We start from the raw sequence: 21,411 nt of genomic DNA on the forward strand, positions 1-21,411 counted from the left end.
TTTCAAAAACATTTGAGAGAAAATTTAGATCATATTTTGAAAAAAAAAAACCAACATTTTTTAGCAGAATTTAAAAAAACAAAAGGTTTCAAAATGAAACCTAAATATTGGACTTTTTAGGTTTATTTTATGTTAATAGCTTTGTCTTTTCTTTTTTTAATGTTATTTCCATCTTACTTTGGCTCCTCTATTTTGGCTTGAATGCTCCTCAAAAGTGTATAATGAGGCCCTTGAGCAAATGTTACCCCTGAATTAAAGGGCAACTAATGTGTTGATTTAAGGGTCTCTTAAATAGATCTTGGACCTGTATTGTATTCATCAGTCCTTGTTTGTCACAACACCGCAACTCTCTACGTTAGAAAATGTCCCCGCCTTCTAAAAAATACTTAGTTTTTCAGGAGTCACCACGTGTCATCAATCCCAGATGTCTACACCTCCAGGGGACTCATTGTATTCACAAAGCGTAATTTTAGCTGGCTGGAGGAGGAGTGAAGACCATTATTACATCATAATGGGCTCCACTTTCGTAACCTCTTGTTCGCTGAGATTTCAGACGGGGGAAAACTTAAAAACAATTTCAAAACATCGTCATGATGAGGGACTTACTGCATCTCTGAGAGGAAGACTTATTTGAAACATGTGAGTGAAGCAGGACAGATGGGTTTTGACACAAGTTGCCTTTTATGCTATTTAAATGCCTAAAGTATGTTGGTTAAGAGGTTCTGAGTTCAATCCCAGCTACGTATAATATTGTGTCATTGTTGTCTCTGAGCCAATCACTTCACCCCAATTCATCCCATTAGTATGTTATTGTGACTTTGTTTTTCATTCACAAACAGATAATGGCTTTTAGAAAGAGAAGTATTGATTCATAACACTATTCAACTCCATTACAAACCTGGTATTTACCTTAATTTGTGCTGCACCAGAGCAGCAGCAGCCACCCCGCGCTGGTGAGGCTTTAACCTGCCAAACTCCTTGTAGCTGCGGTAATATTGCTGGATAAGTACAGCAGCCCTCCTGCTCTGCTGAAACTTCTTCTGTTCGTTGTAGCTGCGGAATTTACTCTGGATAAGGATGGCGGCCTGCGTCATCTTCTTATAAAGTGCATACTGCCGATAACAACAAGACAAAAGTGTGTTTGAATTGTGAAAAAAGAGGTCAACAATAAGTTGTAGATTGAGACGCTGGCTTCAGCCTTGGATAGTAATGAAGTTTTACCTTTAAGGCTATCCACGTGAGCTTGAAGGTGGAAAAGACAAGACGTGATCGTCAACTTTTCGTTCAAGTTAAGCTGATGCTTTGCACCTACCTGTTTGTATTTCTTGTAACACCGTTGAATAACAGCAGCAGCTACTTCTTGTTGCTCTCTCAGTGAACGACCCTGTTGGGGAATACATTGGTAGAGGTCAGGGGTCAACACGGTGCAACCTACTCTTGGCCACAAGGGTTTGTCAAGGTCTCCTGACATCACTGAGGAGGAGCTGAAGATCTACCCTCTGGATCATGGGAGTGAGAAGAGGAGCTCCCCAAAAACATTTTGTGATGAGAAAACAAAGAGAATATTGCAGCAGGTGGGAGCACAGAGAAGAAGAGTTGGGAGCGAGAGTGGGGGGGCAGTTTTTAACAGGCATTATACCAGGCCATTACAGAACTAGGTAGTAGCTTATTGGTGTCAATGTCGGGAGTGCAGAGTGACACTAAGCAAGGCCATGCTCTGATCAAGCCATCCATGCTGAGAACACCAATATATATTAGCAGAAGAACATGGGTAGAAGAGTATTATTAGAACACGCTCACACAAAAATGAACCACAACCTTTTTAAGTTAGTCAAACTAAACAGGATCATTTTTTTTTTGAACGTCGTCACTGCAAGTTGTGCAGCACACAAACACGGCACCCGGGGATCAGGGTGTACCTTGTACTTGCGGAAGGCGGTTTGGACTAGACGGGCAGCTTCGTACAGTTCTCGCTGTTCTGGGTCTGACAGGGTCAGTTGTGCCAGGTCTCGCTCCACCTTGCTGTTGGAGGCGTTGATGAACTCGCTCCAGTCTGCTGGCGATGGAAGCACGGGCCGGTCCTGGGATCCCTCTCTCAGGGGAGACCCTCCGGGGCTGATGCTTGGATTGGACGACGGGGTCAAAGGGACATTATACAGTGACCTGAACGGATAAGAGACAAAAAATAAACTTTAGGTCAACATTTCTAATTTATTCAATATTAATATGAAACTTGATTTCATTATGATGAGGGGGGTCACACCTTATCATAGAGGCAAACATATTAGTTCTCCCCATCCAAACATTGCCATCATATTTCCTTGATAGACATTATTCTATGTAGTTGACCCTCGATTAGTGCAGAGGTTATGTTAACATTACAACATAACACAAAAACCGCAGTGGTATTAAGTATGTTATTTTTCACTTTAAATGAACAACATTCATTTGGATATGAGGTGCCAACCGTCACAGTTACAGTGACCTCAAGTAACCCCATAGTGCTTTGACGCCCAGCCAACCAATCACAGCTGGCGATCACTTAAGACATAGCAACATAGATGTAGAAATGAAATGCAGTATTGTAGCCGTCACTTAATGGAGCAGTGTGTAGAAATACATCTTGAGTGCTCAGTGTTTTTATAGTGGGTGCCATCATAAGGACATCCGACTAAAAGTTAAACTGTTGAAGTAAAGCAGCAGTTTGTTTCCTAACTGCAGTTTGATACAATATATTTAAATATGCAGTACCACTGTACCCAAAACAATAAGCTACAGCGTGTAAGCATGTGTTACCGGAGGTGTATGATGCTCGGCAGCTGCTCCACATCTCCCAGGTAGTTGGCCAGCCAGTTCATGGTGTTGCTGACCCCTGACGTGTCCGTGGGCACCGAGTCGGCAGCGGCGAAGTTCTCCCTCTTTATCCTCTCAGGCGTCGCTTCGATAATGTGCTCGGCCAGAGTCATCATATTGACCTGTTTTTCGAGGCAGATGTGAGTGGGGCGAGAAAGCTCTGACCTCTGTGTGTGTACACTTGATGTAAACGACATTAAGGCAGACTTGGAAAAGCACGCTCGGAGATGGATGGTTGGAAAATACCACTTGGCAATGGAGGAATGATCAATGCGGAGAGTTTATTATTCTGTGCTGGTAAACATCAGAGTGTCAGCTGATGGATGATAGCCGTCACAGAACTGCTAGAGGAGAAATATAATGTATTTTTTTATTTAATGTGTGTCACCTTGCCAACTAGGTCTCTGTCTTTGTTAAAACAATTACATTTTAAATGATTTTCAAAGGACATTAAAATGGCATTTTATGTAGTGGTTCCAGATGTATCTTAGAAAGTGTTAGAGAATCTCATCATTCATTAGCATGAGGACATGAGAGGATAGGTTTGACTAGGGCAGTGGTGGGAAATTACATTATCTAATCCGACATAAAAGCATAATACGTTTTTTTATTTATTCATATATTTAATTAATAAAATAAGATTGCTAGTTTCTACAAGATCTTTGACCTAATGAGGGCCACAAAAATAAAGTCAATGGGCTGCATTCCCAGGGAGATGATCAGGAAGCTGACTAATAATAACATACAGTTTGATAATTGTTCAATATCAATGTAAGATTAAGGTCAATTCTCTCACCTGCAGGTCATCCATCTGAGTGAGACAATCCTGGTTCTCAAGATCCTCCCGATACGACAGAAGATCTGCCTCAGCCATTTCTCTGTCGGCCATCACCAACATGCCGAGCTGCTCCCGTTGCCGTAACCTGTTGACCAGCTTCTCTTTCCCGAGGCTGCCGCTTGCAGCGACGCCCATTCCTTTCCTTCCCGATCCTCCGCTCGGAAAACTCTCTCTGGAGGGCCATCGGGCACTCGTGGTGCTGCCTCCTACGGACATGTTCTTGTCAGCACCCAGACCCTCGGAAGTCTTGGGACTGGTGGAGAGGTTGTGAAGCTGCTGTTGCTCCAGGCTCAATGGGACAGACATGGCCTTGTTGGGCCGTGTCTGGAACATTTCAGGGTTTGGTTTATGCTTCTTGGCGAGTGGTAGGTCTCTCTGGCTTTCACTGCTGTAGTAGTTGGATGGTTCCGACCTGGGTCTTCTTAAATCTGTAAAGAATGTTCATTAAAGGTATTTGTTTGGAACTTTAAATTAATTGAGAATAAAGATTTTTGAAAAGAATAGCTCACATCAGCTAATACTCGCAATAAAATGCAATAAAAGTGGCTATTGAGAAATACAAATACATGAATTAAACTCAAATATACTAGATGGTTGCTTTATCTTAATTGTGTGTGTGTGAGGGGCTCTTGAATAAAGAGGCCAATTTGTTCATTGTATTTTCTTAATTTATGTAAAAATGTTATGTTGGAAATCAAGAAAATGTAGCTTATTAATCAATTGTGAACCTTAACTTTATGTATTAAAAAATGACAAAAAACAGCAACAAGGTTAATTTATTTTCTAGAGATGTACATATAGCTATGCCATGGAACACTATGACAAGTGGATCATTACTTGAGGTCTACAAATACCTCTCTGAACCTTTACCAATGCAATTACAACTGCATATGTCAAAAGATAAATCTGAAAATGGAGATTGGACGATTGGAAACAAAAAATCTTCTTTCTGTTTCTAATAAAGGAATTAAACCATGTGAAATGTAAAAGAAAAGAGTCTAACCTCATCAGTCTTAAGTGTTCACTATTATATGTTTGTTGTTCTCTCTTTTTTGTATTTTACTATCATTTTAATTGCTGATGTTTATGTGCTTTCTTGCTTTAATGATGGGGATGTTTGATATACTTATAATGATCAAAGTCCCTACAGTTTAAGGCAAGTGAAATTCAAGTGGAATACTTTTAAATACAATTTCAATTTAATTTAAAGACCAACTTCGACTTCCAACCAAAATTAAAAAAAAACAAAAAAACCCACATGCATAACAAAGGTTCAGGTACAATTTCACCAAGTTTACTTTAACATAAAACAAAAAATGGCCTTTTAGTTACCTGAAAAAAACATTTCTTGAATTAAAAAATATATAAATGTGTTTAACCTGGGTTGGTGTTGGTGGTGCTCAAAGTAGTCGTTGTGGAAGTGGTAGTGGAGGTGGCCACGCCTCCTTTCTTACTGCCTGGTGCGACCACCGTGTCGTTTGCCCAGCTGACCATCCAGCTGTCGGCGGAGGTGTTTTCAGGTGCCGGGGAGAAAGACATGCGGGTGGTGGGTGGAAGAGACGCTGGGGGCTGCTGCTCTTCTCTCTGCATCTGCTCTAGACACTCAGCCAGTTTGGTGTGACCCCGTGAGCGAGCTATTGAAAGGGGGAGGCGGCCGAGAGAATCTGGGATGGCGAGCGCTCGCCGGTCCCACTTGTAGAGGACCACGGCTGCGTCCAGGTGCCCGAGTGCACACGCCCACATCTGCCAAGAAGTACAGCATTAGCCTCACATTCACGCTAATATGGAAGAAAGGAATTCATTGGAGGCCTACCAGAGGAGTGCAAGAGAAGTGATCCACATTAAGAGGGTCTACCTCCAGCTCCAGATCGATACTATCAGCATGCTTGGTTCTTGAAGAGAGAGGGGAAAACAATTAGCGGCTCTTTAGTGATGTTTGTAGCAATTAAAATGAGAGTGCCATTACAAGTATTTGCTTCTTACCGCCACTTGATAAGTGTCTGAATAAGGGTGGCATAGCCCTGGCCCGCCGCCAAATGAAGGAGTGTCATCCCTCGGAAAGTCTTGGAGTGGATTAAATGTTTGGATTTCGCCCAGCAGGCTCTGCTCATCATCTTCTCGCAGACCACCACCACACGACTCTCGAAGGAGCTGCTGGGCTGGAGCTGGCCAGATCCACACTGAAACACAGAAAACAAAGTTGTCACGGCTCGTATAGCATTTCCATATCACAGTCACGACATAGTTGACTTCATTCTTCCTCTTTCCCCTAAAGCACTTGCCAAAAAAGGTCAGTCACACCTATAAAATATTAATATCTTGTTGTCCTTGTTTTAAGACTCACCTTGGCCGAGTACTTGGTAATACCTTTCGGCCTCACTAACGCACTTGCTGTCTTCCAACATCTTGTTAACGACATTTTTAGGAATTGGCTCTATAGATATGTGTTCATCCATCTTGACGATACTCTTCTCCAAGAACCAGGCGGAACATGTTGAGCACGTACCCATGGTTCTCCAACGCCTTCTAGAGAACAGTCTCTTCGTCAAGGGCGAGAAATGCTGTTTTAGTTGCAAATCTGTGTCTTTCCTCGGCTACATAATCGCAGAAGGCCAAGTTAAAATGGATCCGGACAAGGTGAAGGCAGTCCTTGAGTGTCTCATTCCCTCCCATTGGAGACAATTACAGAGGTTTCTGGGGTTTGCTAGCAAGGTCACCGCACCCATAACCTTTTTAACCTCATCTGTCAGACGATTCAACTGGTCTCTTGAGGCAGAAACGGCCTTCAAAGAACTCAAGGAGAGGTTCACCTCAGCACCCATTCTTGTGCAACCTGACCCTGCTGCCCAGTTCGTAGTGGAGGTCGACGCTTCTGACATTGGAGTCGGAGCAGTGCTATCACAAAGCTCGGCCAAAGACGGTAAGCTGCATCCATGCGTTTTTCTTTCTCACCGTTTGTCTTCCTCGGAAAGGAATTACGACATTGGAAATCGAGATCTGCTGGCTGTCAAACTGGCCCTCCAAGAATGGAGACATCGGTTAGAGGGAGCCAAAATACCATTCCTAGTATGCACCGATCATTAGAACCTGTCCTACATCCAAACTGCTAAGAGGCTCAACTCGCGCCAAGCCAGGTGGGCAATATTATTTGGATGGTTCAGTTTTGTGCTCATTTACAGACCGGGCACCAAGAACCTCAAGCCTGATGCCTCCTCCCGCCTACCGGAAAAGAAGGATGAAGTTCAGGAGAGAACCGAGACTATCCTTCCTTCCAACGACTTAATCTCAACTGCCCTAGTTTGGACCATGGAAGTGGAGGTAAGGGCTGCCCAAAGGATGGAACCAGACCCTGGAGATGGACCTCAGGGCAAATTGTTCGTACAAGAAGCTATGAGGTCTAAGGTGATCAGGCTCGCACCTTGTTTCCTCAAACGCAGATTCTGGTGGCCCACTGTAGATAATGATAGATTACGCGAGATAGCGTGTCTGCCTGCCCGGTTTGTGCCCAAAACAAGACCTTCAATTACCTCAGCTCTGGTCTGCTTTTCCCTCTTCCAGTGCAACACCGACCCTGGTCTCATATATCCCTGGACTTCGTGGTGGGGCTGCCCGCATCGAAGAATAAGTCAGTCATCCTCACTGTGGTTCACAGATTCATCGGCCCCTTTGGGGTATCCAATATCCTCAACCAGGTGGTGGCACGTCTCAAATTACCCCGAACAATCAAATAGACCCCTCCATCCATGTGTCCCGCCTCAAACCGCCAGCTGCCCATTGTGAGAGTTTATTTTGAGCACAAGTCTGCATTTGAGTTATCTGCTTTTTGACTATCGTCACACAGAGAGCAAGTGAGTGAGGGCACATAAACCATCTATTTGAACACATCCATCTAGAAAAACGAACACAATTGTAACACACTTAAAGATCAGCTTTGCTTTAGAAAAACAATTGCTAAAGAACTTTAAACACATTTTCATTAATCTCTTCATTCTTTATACATTTTATCGAAATAATTGTTTTGGTATCAGACAAAAGGTAGAAACACCAAACCTCACTCCATGTGATCTAAAACTTTTTATGACGTTTTAAAAGCTTTACTGGTCCGGACTGGTTGTCACCAAGTTGTCACTGGACCATTGTAGCTCTGTACAGATCCACCCAGACAGCACTAAAACCCATGGGCCATTTGTGGCCTGAGACACGCGGTCCAAAATTTGTCAAAGTTTAGAAAAAAAACTTCTGGAAGACATCCCAGCCTACAGCCTAGTCTCCACATTAATCAACCTCTGGTGGCCCCCTGGCCAGCTTAGTTTGAGACCCCTGCTCTATGTGTTCACTATAATAGTTGACGGGAGAAAAGTCCCTTCATAAACTTATTTTATCAGTTTTAAACTTGCAGAATATGGATGTTAATTTAAAGAATAAAGACAAACAAAGAATCTTCTGCAGCCCCTCACCTGCGACTGGTTATTGTTGCCACCTCCTCCACCGCCAGCTCCGGCCCCTCCACCTCCGGAACCCCCTGTTCCTCCTCCAGCTCCCCCGCTCCCTGCGCTGCTCTGCTGCTGGTGGTTGGCCATCTCCGCCATCCTCCTCTCCATCTGCTCCAAGCGCTCCAGGATAGACATTCTGAACTGGTTATCTGAAGGAAAAACAGGTACACAAGAAAGCACGTAATGAAAATAGATACCTGGCTTGACATGAAAAACACATCAGTCTCCACCACATTACTTTGCTTTCATCACTCAGGGCACAACAAGGTGCACACGTCTGCTTCAAACCAAACGACAGGCCATTATGTTTGTCCTAATGTAAAGTAGAAAGTAAATGGAAAGTCGTCTGTGATGTACAACACTTGTTTGCATTAACGTGACAGCAAATGTGAGTGAAAATAAGAGCATCAATCATTAACTTCAGCTCAACTAAAACAGTTGTTAAAACCCCATCAATCATCTGCTAATGGCTCCCATCACTAAACTCATGTTGCGTACTACATCACTCGACGTCTCCTGATCTAGACCGATCCAGTTTGAAAGATAGGTCAGTGGCTAGTTTGGCAATGAGTATAACCATTCTCAAAAGGAGCTAAAAAAAAGGCAGTAAAAAAGGAAAGGATTGAGGAGTTTTATGCTAAACAAAAGATTAATTTGCTTCCTTTATGACATGGATCTTCTCATTATGATCTTATATTTCATTCAAATCAGCAGTCTCATTTAAATGTATTACAACTTTGTAACTGTAAAAGTGTATGAGAGGATACGAATTTCCCCTCGCGGGACTAATAAAGGTTTTCTGAGGTTTTCTGATTCTGATTCTGAGTCCAGCAGCTTTTTAAGCTGATGTTTTGGGATGTATATTCTGCCACTCCAGAGTTGATACTCACACATTACTGTACGTATTTAGTTGTTCCTATTGTGATGCAATAGGTCACAATCTGTTGTAGCGATACAACTGTATTGTGATGCATATCAGATTTATCCCAATACACACCTCCACTAAAAAATAATACCAAAAATGGAGACCCAGATAGTTTGTTGTTGTCTTATAGTCTTTCTGTTTTAATTGTAAATCAATAATATTACTTCATATTTTATATTTAACTTCCCCATCAAAAGTATTGTCTATAATCCAAAGTGTTGTTGGCCAAACAATGTCAACACTGAGCCATCACCGATCATTTCAATAAATGGCACAAAGTAGTGCGACTGTGCAATGGGATGGGCACCAAGAGCCCACTGCAGCAGGGAGCATGAAAGACTGCATTAGCATTCCCCATTTAGCCACTATGAGGCCGTTTCTGTGGCAACCTGCTGCCGAGTGGTTACTAGGCGACAGGAATATGGCATGTGTACGGCCTTGCTGCACGCCATTGGCTTAGAGATGGAGGAGGAGACAGAATGTACAGCAGCAGCAGCAGCAGAAAAAAGTAAGGCAAACAATGAAATCAAAAAATCAAAAAATCTACAAATCTTCTTTCTGGTGCTGGTGTGTTGGTGCCATATGTGGCTCTATCAGTGGGACGCCTTCAGAGCACGAACCCGGTGACATTTCCAGGACGGAGACAGCATGATTCAGTAGATAGCTAATGTCATAGTACGGCTCCTCTTAAGAGGTCAAACATCTGCCATCACTGGAGACCAAATATGTCTTTGTGCTTCGTGGAAAATCATCTTTTTTAATCGTCCAGACCAGAGATTTCTTCTGCTCTAACCTGGTGCCACTCGTGCGTCTAGAGCAGGTCGGAAGCAGGAAGAGTTCTCGTCTCGGTTAAAGAGTTGCTCTTCATCTCGTCTCTGTGTTAAACTTCCTCTTCCTAGTGCTTACGTAACATGGACTGGGATGAAAAGACGGCTGGAGGGAGATATCCAGCAGCAGGCTGACATGTCTTTGTTCAGACCAAGTGCTGCAGTGTGCTGCAGTGCAGATGATGTCATCTCCACCTGCTGCTACAAATGCATCGCACGTCCACTGCAGAGGGAGGCTGGGGGTGGGTTGATGGGAGGGGAGGAGGGGGAGGAGGAATGGAAGGTAAGCAGCCAAACAGATGGAAACTACACTGTGACAATATTACGCCTTCCTATTCTTTGGTTTCCTCCTTTGTGACAATGTGGACCAAAGCACTGTCCGCCCTGACTCGCGGAAAAAAAAATTGTACAAACTTCTCTTAAACATCCACGAAACTTGACCTGGTGTCTCAAAAGAACTTTTCATATAACAATTAATGTTGCACGTTTTCTTCAGCTCAACTGTCTAAATGAATAATAGTCATTTTAAACCATCTACCTTCTATTAAATTGGTCGAGGGGGGGTTGTCAAGATATTCTTCTACCCTCAGGGCCCCCCCCCCCCTAAAAAGGGGTTTAAGCGGTACAAAAAAATAATGATGGTATTGTATTAACTTTATAATCAAATCAAAATAAAATAAAGGTAAATGGTATTTTCATGATTATGATCTTATATTGTCCTTTTTCTGAGACAAACTGAGGGTAGAAGAATATCTTGACAACCCCCCCCCTTGACCAATTTAATGGAAGGTAGATGGTTTAAAATGACTCTTATTCATTTAGACAGTTGAGCTGAAGAAAACGTGTTAGTCAATCCCTGTTTTATCGGGCGAGAAGCAGGGGACACCCTGGACAGGACACAGTCTTTTGCAGGGCACAAAAAGGCATACAAGAATTCACACACACACTCATACCTATGGACAATTTCCCCAATCAACCTCTGTATGTTATTGGACTGTGGGAGGAAACCAGAGTACCAGGAGTAAACCTATGTAACAGGAGGGAGAATATACAAGCTCTACACAGAAAGGTCACAAGTTGGCTGGAAGCGAACTGGCAACCTTCTTCCACTGTGACATTTTATACAAATAAGTAGTATTAGAATTATATTTGACGAGATTTTTTTTTTTTTAGAAACCCTGTTTATAGAAGGTTAACACCATTACAATATTAATCCAAATTGTAATTTTAATTAGAAACAATATAGAGTACATCATTTAATATCTTATTTGTACTTTTAAGAAAAGGTTATGGTTATTAAATGCAACTAAATGTAGGTGCAGGTGTGTCTTTTTCAACCAAAAAACTATAATATATAAAGCAAGAATGGGCCAGAACAAATGATTGTCAAAGTTTACATTGAGGTATTCACTGTGTAATGAAGCAATATTAAATTGATGTTGTGGTACCGGCACTTAATTTGAAGTCATCTTCGGGATATAAAGAAGCAAACTTTGCTCATGAGCGGCAGAAGTGAGGGCTATATGAACTAGTGTGGTGGATGATTGAGCTTCTCCGTGAAGAGGCAGCACCTCAGTGTGATGATGGTCTACTATTAACTGCATCTCATTAGCTTTTACAACCCTCACGGTGCCTCAAGTCCTAACCCACTTCAGCTGCCTCGTCTTCGGGGCGCAGCAGCAGCGGCTCTTGGTGATATATGGACAAATTAGGGAGCGGGAAGCACGGGGCTGCTTATTGCTACTCAGAGACGCACAGTAGGAGTGAGATTCAGGCCCGCTGGCAGGTATTGACACTCGCTAGATGAAATGAGAGAAGATAGAGCAACATAACCAAGTCACAGGCCAGAACTTTTCTTAAGGGTTTGGGATCATCCAAGTCAAGCAAGCCAAACAAGAGAAGCCCGAGTTCATTCTTAAACAGAATATCAACTTTCTTAAATATTAAGAAAAACAAAGGAACTAGTCAGCCAGTATTGCCAGTAGATAACGGAAATTCTGCCAACTCTGATTGGAAGTAATCTTTTGAAATCAAATTCCATTTCTTAATAAATCTTGTTTGAACCTCATCAGAGGTCAAAATATGTTCATTTTTAATTGATTAAGATGACAAACTTTCCTAAAAGGAGCAGCAAGAGTTTCGTACTAAATAAACGTTTAAGATAATTTAAGAGGTGTTTTTTATTATAATTTTTATGTTTTATTACTTCAAATTAAAAGCAAATTAAGTTGTGTTCGTCTGCTGTGGGCTTACGAGGCATTAGACCCTTGATTAAGCGAGCAAGGACATCCATAAATCCTCACTTCTGGAGCGCCGCTTGAGTTAACTCCAGTCAAGTTCCACACGGAAGCTCATTATCGCGCCGCGGCCCGGCCAACTACTCAAATGTGACCCAGTAGACGGTCTGAAGGCCAGCCTCCCCCGCGGGCAGGGATGCCAGCTGATTGACAGAGGGTGGTATTTGTGACCGTGGTGAGGGAGAGGTCACACCATCTGGCAGCAGCTGGGACACATGGCGGGCTGCTCATCGAAAACAAAACTTATTTTCTTCATCATGTTACACCCTACACATGTTATTTTGTGTTAGCCTACCTATTTTATCTTTTTACCTTTTTTCTGGGTCTTCGGTTTATAGGTTTATTGATAGCTAGAAATGTCAATTGACAGCACATACCTCTGCCAAGGAGCCAACATCAAATGACCATTAAAACAAAGCATGCAATAAAAATAAAAACAACCTTGAATTGAATCCACCTGTGTGGGTGGTTAAATCTCGACATGACAATTTGATTTGCAATTTCTTAGCTAGTTGTGAACAGATCTGCATTGATGAGAAACTTTCAAAATCTTCTAAAAATGAATGAATCACTTCTAAAGATGCCCAATTTTAATAAATCAACCAAAAATCTCTTCAGAACATCAAGAGTAAGAGAAACAAATGAACTCCAGCTCAACATTTTTGTTTAATAAGTTATTAAGGAAAACATAAAGATATTTTACATCATGCATTATACATAAATAATAACAACTATGGTTTGGAATTTTCTCATTCCAGTATTAGAAGCAAAATGTTGATGAGACATGAAGTAAAACCCTCGGAAGGGTCAATATCAATAAGTTATAATTTGACAACAGTAATGACAGTCGGGGCACTTGGATACTGATGGAGCCAAAAGTAGTTGCATTAAAATGGTAATGGGTGATAACGCCAGGCTGTAACCCAGGCATCTCTCTTCCAGAAGCAAACATCACAACACGCCTCTTTAATGATTTTGTTCAACACGCTGAGAGTGGTTTTCACTGCACTGACCTGGTAATTCAACGGTTCTTATAACAACCCCCACACTGTCTCATGCATCTTTAGCAAATATTCTGCTTATTAAAGTCCCTTTGGCTTCTTTTAATGAAATCTTAAAAATGGTTTATATATGACATGGTAAATACTATTATTTTGCTCTTCTTGAAGTTGGTTGTGTACACGCTAATATCAAGTTAATAATTTGTGGAATTGAACTACAAACTAAGTTGTCAGTGGCCATGAATGCAGTACACACTGTTATACTTTTTCAGTTTTCATCCTCATACCCAGATGTGTATCAGCCACAAACAAAGGTCACATTGCTTGATCGACACTTCGCAAAGCAGCTTTTAACCTCCTGGCAATTGTCCAGCGGTGCAGGTTAATACGAGCACAATCTGAGCGCCTCAAAGATTCATAGTGGCGGTGTGAAGGTAAAATGCCAGGACTGGACGTCTCCGGGGGATTTATTGTCAACTACTATCCCACTAATACACTGATACAGTATTGGCTTTCAGTCTCAGGGTACAGGTCGGCTCAAGCTTTGTGGATTATACAGTAAGGGGCTTCTTAAACTTAAACATGCATACAAATGTCTGGATATTTATGTCGAGCTGTGCTGCTGAAAATAAGAATTACAGATTTTAAGTCTGAATGCCTGCAGCTAACACTGATCCACATGAAAGTTGGCAAGTGTTCAGTTTAACATTTTCATTTTCAACACTTAAATGAAAAAAAAAATAGATCCTTTTCAAATGCTTTTTGATACAATAACACATAGTCAAGAGCTCTTCACATGGACTGTGCAGCTTTTCATGACCTAGAACATTTAAAAACTAAGAATGTTTTTCAAACAATATTGTTTCAATATTTAACAGGACTGTCTCGATTTTTGGCTTTCAAATCATATATATACTTTTTATCGTAGTTATTCTATGGTTTATATATTAATATTTAAAAATGTTTTCGAAGTACAATAAACATACAAATATCACAGCGTTTGTTCATTTTTGTGATTAATAAAACTCCCAGCCATTAGATAGCAGCAGTAGTTATGCCCTCCCAAGCCCAAAGAACAAAGAAAACATGCTGATATTTGGGCAATTTTTGGTTTTAATTTTTGGTTTTTACTTGCAGTAATAATACAAATATATCCTTGTTCCTACAGTAAAGCAAAATATTAAAACGTGGCACCTGTATACGTATCGTATCGCCAGATTATTGCCAATACACTCCCCTAAATACATTTAAAACATGCATTCTGTCATTCTCTTAAATATTTTTAAATAAAACAACATATTGTCTAGAGCTCATGGAATGGACTGGATAGATATAGTGGAACATTGCAAAACTGAGACTGTATACACAAACCCCTTATAAATAAGTTCATAAAAATGACTACACAGCAACACATGACATGTCAACATAGAGAAACTCATGTCAACTCTTCATCCAGTGTGTCTAAAAGTATCCTCAAAAGATCAAGAAAGTTCAAGCAACAGACTAAAGGATTCATCAGTGTAGTTGTGTCCATCTCTTTAGAACACTGTTGATCCGTCACTTACAGGTGTAAGCACTCACTCTTCGCTTTTACACTTGTTATAAAAGAAAAAAAGAAAAGCTGGTAAAGTAACATAAACAAAAGTATCTGCAATGATGTGACTGACAATACATTTTGTGGCACTCGGAATAACAGGTTACAGAAGTGGGAATGTCGATGGAAGCACTTTGGTCTGAATAATGGGTGTGCACGTGTGGTTACTACAGTCCAGGCTATCTATGGGATTTGACGGATGACTGCTGGCTTCTCGAGAAGCACTCAGGGATGCGTCAACTGTTTTCTCCGCAGCAACCGGAGCAACTTCCAAGACTTTCGACAACATGTGAACCTCGTGTGAGCGTCCGGTCATCGTATCAAAACAATCCGACACGTGAAGAAAAGCTACACTCGACTGATCACGGGCCTGATCCTGCTTCAAGCACAGAATCAAACTTAGTATTTAAGACAGGATACCAACATGAGCTGTCAAAGTAAAACATGCACTTTTCAGGCACAAACAAGGCACATGTACGGATACAACAAACACCACACAGCACATGACTACAGCCACAAATGTAACTTCTAACCTTCCATTTTATTTTCCATGGATAAAGTCCACCCCAGAACCCCTCCCACCCAAAAAGTGGATCTTTTGTCTTTTATCACGGGGCATTCAGTGGCATCCCGACCCGACGAATAATTCCACACATGGCTGCAGTTTTGGCCACCACAGTTTAAAGTTCGACCCCGGCGCGGAGGAAAAAGATTGAAAACAAATTCTGAAAACGTCCAAAAAAAATATCCTCGGGTTTAGGGGATGAAGCCTGATCTCAACAGAACACTCGTCAACAATAGAATAAAGTGAGGGAGGAGAGAGAGAGAGAAAAAAGACCGCTCAGCCGCTCACAGCCCCCTCCTCCTCCTCCTCTCCATCCTCACTTGTTCCACCTCTCTCGCTGCTCCTCGCAGATACTAGCCTGCGGTGAAACGTTCGATGCTGGTAAACACACGGACACAGGTGTCGCCGAGGCTAAATAGCGTACCTTACAAAGTAACTACCATTCAAACAGGTGACGGCGTGTCTCCTCGCTGCGGGTCTCCTCATCACGACGCCTCGAGGAAACCCTCCAGAAACTCAGGAGTGTGTTGTTATAGTTGAGGACCAAACACACCCTCTCCATCCTGCATTGTGTACCGTCTGTCACACCGGCGCGCGACTACCCTCCACTTTTAAAGCGAGGCTTATTTTTTTTTCTAACAAGGCGAGAGACTTATGAGGGAGTTGTGTAGCCCCGGCACGGCTTGAGTCCAGCCCATGAGCTCCGTACCTGCAGTGCTGCAGAGGAAAAGGCGCCCCTTCCCCCACTCTGCATTATGACAAATCAAGGCAGGCAGCTGTGCCATTAGCACGTCACAGCGCCGCTCGCGCTCAGCTGTATGGCGCACACATGCACGCTGCCCACTGCACGTCAATTCTCAAGTTAATCGGTGACTTTAATAGGGGGGTCGGGGGGGGGGGGGTCTGTGCAGCCAGACGTTTCCTCGTTGAGGGCGACTATTATCACTCCCCGTGCAGCATTTTGCATACGTGATCACACGTGCTGCTTCCTGCTCACTTTCTCAATGAAATGATTAGATAGAGGAGCAACAGTTGGTGCATCTGAGTTCATGACTAAACACTCCCCACAACGACAATTAGTGAACGGTATTTCTACAACGCAATATTCAATTTAACTACTATATATATATATATATATATATATATATATTTTTTTTTTTGTTGATCAAGGGCATGAATTAAATCTCAAATTTTGCAAGTAGCACCAAGTTTTTACATTTAGTATTCTCATTTATATTATAAATGTGTTCACTCATTTTTCACTCACCCTCATGTCGACTAAAGGTTTGGATTATTTTCATGTGGTAATCTGTTTCTTTTTAGAGTTATAGACAAAAATGTTTGTTCATTTTAATGTAGCGACTTGGGCTCAGTTGTCTTCGTCTTCATCTTCGTCCAAAATGACACTTAAAAACATCCAAATACCTCCAAACTGCTCGTCTGTAATGTCCATCTTGTATTGAAGCCTCAAGCTCAAGAGGAATTGTTCAGGAGAGTCTTAAACAAGTGTACATTTTAAGCTTGTTCCAGTGTAGACAGTAGACTGCAGGCACGATATTTACGTCAATTGCTTTTTATTTTTTTAAATATATTGTAGTTTTTCTGGGACAATTCCTTTCGTCAACACTTCAACACAAGAGGGACAATGCCGACGAGAACCACAGAGGTATTTTGATCATTTTCTGTGTTTTTAGATGAAGATAAAAAAAACAAGACAACTGATTGTCGCTTCATTCAGATGAATATAATTTTTTGTCTATAAAAGGAACAGATTATTCTGAAAACAATTTTAACCCTTGGTCGGCATGAGAGTGAGTAGAAAATGAGTGAAGTTTGAATTTTGGATGAACTTACCATTTAAAAAGGAATATTTCAGTATTAAAATCATCCCACGATACTATACTATGTATTTCTTTATATATCATCACTTGATACTAATGGTGTAGGAGCCAAGGCAACATTTTCACACAATTTAAATGATCTGCTCCATTTGTTATGTAAAGTAACTTTAACATCATCACCATGTAATATTTCATAGGTAGGAAAAGCTTTAAACTGTATAGTCAAGTGACAAAAGAAATGTTAAACTACTAGTTTATCCAGTTTAACCTAATCCTGAGCTAAAATGTTGTGCACACATGGACAACCTTCCCAGGTTTCTTCATTATGTTTATTCTACTGCTGAGGAAACACCGTCGTGAGTCGTGACTGTGTCTGTTCCTAGACTTTATCACAGACACAAATCTAATCTTAGAGTACAGAAAAAAACAATAGCAGTTTATATCTTGTACTTTACTGTGAGGTCAAAACTACATCCCATCACTCTGGAATACAATTAAACCATGTTAAAAGACAAATCATGAGTGAAAGAGCAACATGGTTTTGTTGATCATCATGTCATAAAGATGTGTGAAGTTACTGATGAGAAGAGGTAGATAAAGGGTTAATGCTAGAAAGGTGGTGTGGGCTGCGTTTCACTAAGACCGCCAGCCCCTTCTCGACTGGTTCTGTGAATGGGCCAGTAAGGAAGCAACCCTATGAATGGCGGAGGGATCTGCAGGTTCTGCAGCGTATGAGCCGGCAGCTCCAGATTACTCACTTCCACTCCCTCAAGGGGTGTCTGCAATGCAGCTGTCCTGGGAGCCGGAGCTTCACCGTGCCCTACTTTATCCTGTCAACGCCGGAGCACTGCAGCAGCGCTTTGCCTTTGCACCACACGCATACAAAACATTCCGTGTCACATGTTTCACTTACAGTCTAAACACACCGCATGCTCTGAGCCTCAGAATCAGATCAGATGAAAGGAACAACAGCCATCAGTGACACACCTTACAGACACAAATCTTTGTATTTTTCCACTCCCACTTTCAGCAAACCTTAAATGACTCCATTACTATCATTTCACATTAAATGTCTACACATTGAAACACTACATGCAATAGAAATATCTTGTTTTTTTCAATATACAACTCAGGACAAATACAACCTTTTGTTAGTTTAAACTTGTAAATGGAAGCTTATTAACATTGCATGAGAGTGTAAGAGCAACGTGGTTTTGTTGATGATGATGTCGTGAAGGTGTATAAAGAACCAGCCTAGTTACAAATGAGTAGTGTCAGATCCCTGCACTGTGGTTGGACTTCTAAATAAATAAAAAAATACAAAGTAATGTTTTGAAGCAGTGATCATAACTCCATTTTCACAGTTCTGTACTAATGTTTGTACAATTGTTGTTGATATATTAATCATTATTGATTTATTATTTTGCTTATTTAATTATATTATTATTATTAGAATATTTATTTTGTTAACATGTATTATTCTAAAATCATTTTACTTTTAATGTGTGTACTGTATGTCTTAATATATTGTGTTTTTATGCTGTATGTTGTTTCTATTTTTGTGAACTTCTGCGACAACTTATAAGGGTATATCTTATCTTCTTACTTAGTAAACATGTTATTTTTCTCTGGATTTTAATTCATTTTATTGATGAAAATCAAAAGTATTAAACGTTGTTGTATAAAAACACATTTCTTATTTTGTTTCAATGTCTCAAATATCACTGTAACGTTCCATCATCACTCGTGTTAGTTAGGTTGTGTATGCTGGTTAATTTAGCATAGTTTCATTCTCTTCCCCTTTTATTTTGGCCACAGGTTTCCAGTCTGTCCATCAGGTGGGCAAAATAACTGAAAATAACCTCCTGTCTATACAATTAAGCTCAACCAGGGGTGTCCAATTCCATCAATGTAACAGTGTGACTCTCATTATGTTGTCTTCATTTTGGGAGGCTCTATTGATCTCAATTATCTTTGTGTTTGTTATCCTCTCCCAAACAAATTCCTTCCATAAGAAATGGCAAGCGTAATTTAAAGTCTCTGTTTATTATTGTTTACATTTATAATATCTGTATCTTGTCTTATCTTGAACACAGGACATGAAATGAACATTAATCTATCTCTAGGGGCCCTTAGTTTAACACATGTGAGCCAAACATGAAATATAATGATAAAGTAAAGGTTGGGCAAAATAACCACACACAACATACTGGAGGTATAAATGAGCTGCTTGGAAGAGGTCTGCGCTCTCTTCGGTGTTTAGTTAGACACAGCATCTTTTCACAGCATTATAAAAGTATTGGAGGAATAGATTTATGCTTTTAACATTTATACTGCGACTAGGTCAGAGGAGGTACGCTATTACGATTAAACGTATCATAAGAAAAATCCTGAGGGTATTAAGGTTAAACATAAATCTCAGCAGTAATGGAATATAAACCAATGATCTATGGTAGGACATGCAGGGTAATCAATAAAGAAGATAAACAGTCTAGCTTAATTCAATTACTTCTCATCTGCTTCCTTAATGAGCTTCATATCCAAGCTCTAATATTTCAAAAGAACAAGTTCCTGTTGTAACTTGGATCGCAGTGATCCCTGAACTTTTCTAAATGATATATTAAATATCAGCTTCTAATTATTTAAATATGATGAATATCCCTTCACACTTTACTTTACACTCTAGGGTTTTGATGGATTATCCAATGGAGTTCATGAAAGTTTATAAATGCAGTTAAGCTTTAATTCCTAACTTTAAAATTAAATGCAAGGTGGAAGAAAGTTTAATTAAGCTTTAGTTTAATGTTTCCACTAACATAGATGACATTAGATTTTGTAATTATGACTGATAGTATTGCAGAAATGTGTCAATAGTGAAGTGTAGGAGAGAATCCGATAATGTACACAACCATAACACAGACTTCTACACCAGTATCCACATTATCTTGCCTCTGTTTCTGAGAGAGCAAAGCTTAACTCAGAATTACTGTAAATAAAATAAAGCACACAAATGGAACCCAAAACATTCCAAGCCTTGAGTAGAGAGGACAACATTCTTCCAAGACGTCCAACATCCACGATTACAATATAAAAACATATTTTAATTTCAATATTTTACATTCTCTTACGAGTTTGTCATACTTTTTCAACACAATCCAAGAACAGGAATCCTACAACGTATTTAACAATGAGTCAAGGAGCGACTTACCATCCAGTGAGAGCCAGTCGTGCTGAGATGAAGGCAGTGAAGGAAGAGCTCTGGCCTTGTACTCGAACACCACGGAGTTGGAGATGATCTGGTTACTGACAGCTACCTGAAGTGTCACCAGGCCCGTGTCGTGAGCTGTAAAGAAATGATTGCTTAATTTCTGAGATACTTTTTTTTCACCATTTTCAGGCATCGAACAAGTTCATTTCAGGGGTAATGTGTTTGGATTATAGTGGTTTTTTTTTTACACTGTCTTCTCTAAAGGAACAAAAATGTATCTTACAAAATGATTTATTACAACAAAAGAAACATAATCTGACAATGGACACAAAAGAAGCATAACTTCTTGATGACATATTATTTGCTTTTACAATTCACAACTATTTTTTAAATGACAAATTATTAAATAAATAACGTTTACATTTTCCAGGCTCAAACTATCAATACCTGGTTAAGGTTTAAATCATGTATTTAAGGGTATGAAAATACTTTTGGACCTACCAGGGCAGTAGCAGCGCAGGACTCCAGGCTGGATCAGAGAGGCTGGGACTGAGATCTGGTCAAACAAGCAGCTGTAGTTGGAGCTGGCCTCCTGCCACGGACCTGTGATGAGCACCTTCACTCCACCCTAGACAACAAACAAAACTAAGTCATTCAGAGAAAGAGAGGGAGAACATCTGTGCTCTCATTGCACTTTTAGTACCGCTCTCTAGTGTCTGATGCGTGGAACAACAACAACAAAATGATATTGTATTAAGAACTGTCGCCATCAAGTGGAGACTTAACATCACTACATCTTTAGTCATCCGCTTCTTTAGCACTTGAAGTATTTTACTGCTCTCTAGTGGTTGAAGAGGCAATTGCTGCATCCAATACAAAAAAGATGACGAGTATATATTCTAAGCATATCAAAACTATGGAAAAATGTTTAAACATTTAAAACAACGGCTTAAAAAATACATAATAGAA

General features: G+C 40.6%; 1 protein-coding gene across 7 annotated transcripts in view; it reads right to left on the bottom strand.

Annotated features, from left to right (window-relative positions):
- camta1a (calmodulin binding transcription activator 1a) overlaps nt 1–21,411 on the bottom strand; it is a 316,283-nt gene that overhangs the window by 7,102 nt on the left and 287,770 nt on the right. For all 7 annotated transcript variants that reach the window (XM_087782474.1, XM_087782475.1, XM_087782473.1 and 4 more), the window contains 12 exons: nt 20,944–21,070; nt 20,443–20,577; nt 8,149–8,333; nt 5,675–5,871; nt 5,505–5,583; nt 5,071–5,434; nt 3,650–4,119; nt 2,797–2,975; nt 1,920–2,163; nt 1,313–1,384; nt 1,222–1,242; nt 910–1,112 (listed from right to left, as the gene is read on the bottom strand). In XM_087782474.1, coding sequence (XP_087638600.1) covers nt 910–1,112; nt 1,222–1,242; nt 1,313–1,384; nt 1,920–2,163; nt 2,797–2,975; nt 3,650–4,119; nt 5,071–5,434; nt 5,505–5,583; nt 5,675–5,871; nt 8,149–8,333; nt 20,443–20,577; nt 20,944–21,070 — 2,276 coding nt within the window. The remainder of the gene's footprint in view (nt 1–909; nt 1,113–1,221; nt 1,243–1,312; nt 1,385–1,919; nt 2,164–2,796; nt 2,976–3,649; nt 4,120–5,070; nt 5,435–5,504; nt 5,584–5,674; nt 5,872–8,148; nt 8,334–20,442; nt 20,578–20,943; nt 21,071–21,411) is intronic.

This window comes from Callionymus lyra, chromosome 19 (genome assembly GCF_982586985.1).
Source record: "Callionymus lyra chromosome 19, fCalLyr1.hap1.1, whole genome shotgun sequence".
NCBI classification, from domain to species: Eukaryota; Metazoa; Chordata; class Actinopteri; order Syngnathiformes; family Callionymidae; genus Callionymus; species Callionymus lyra.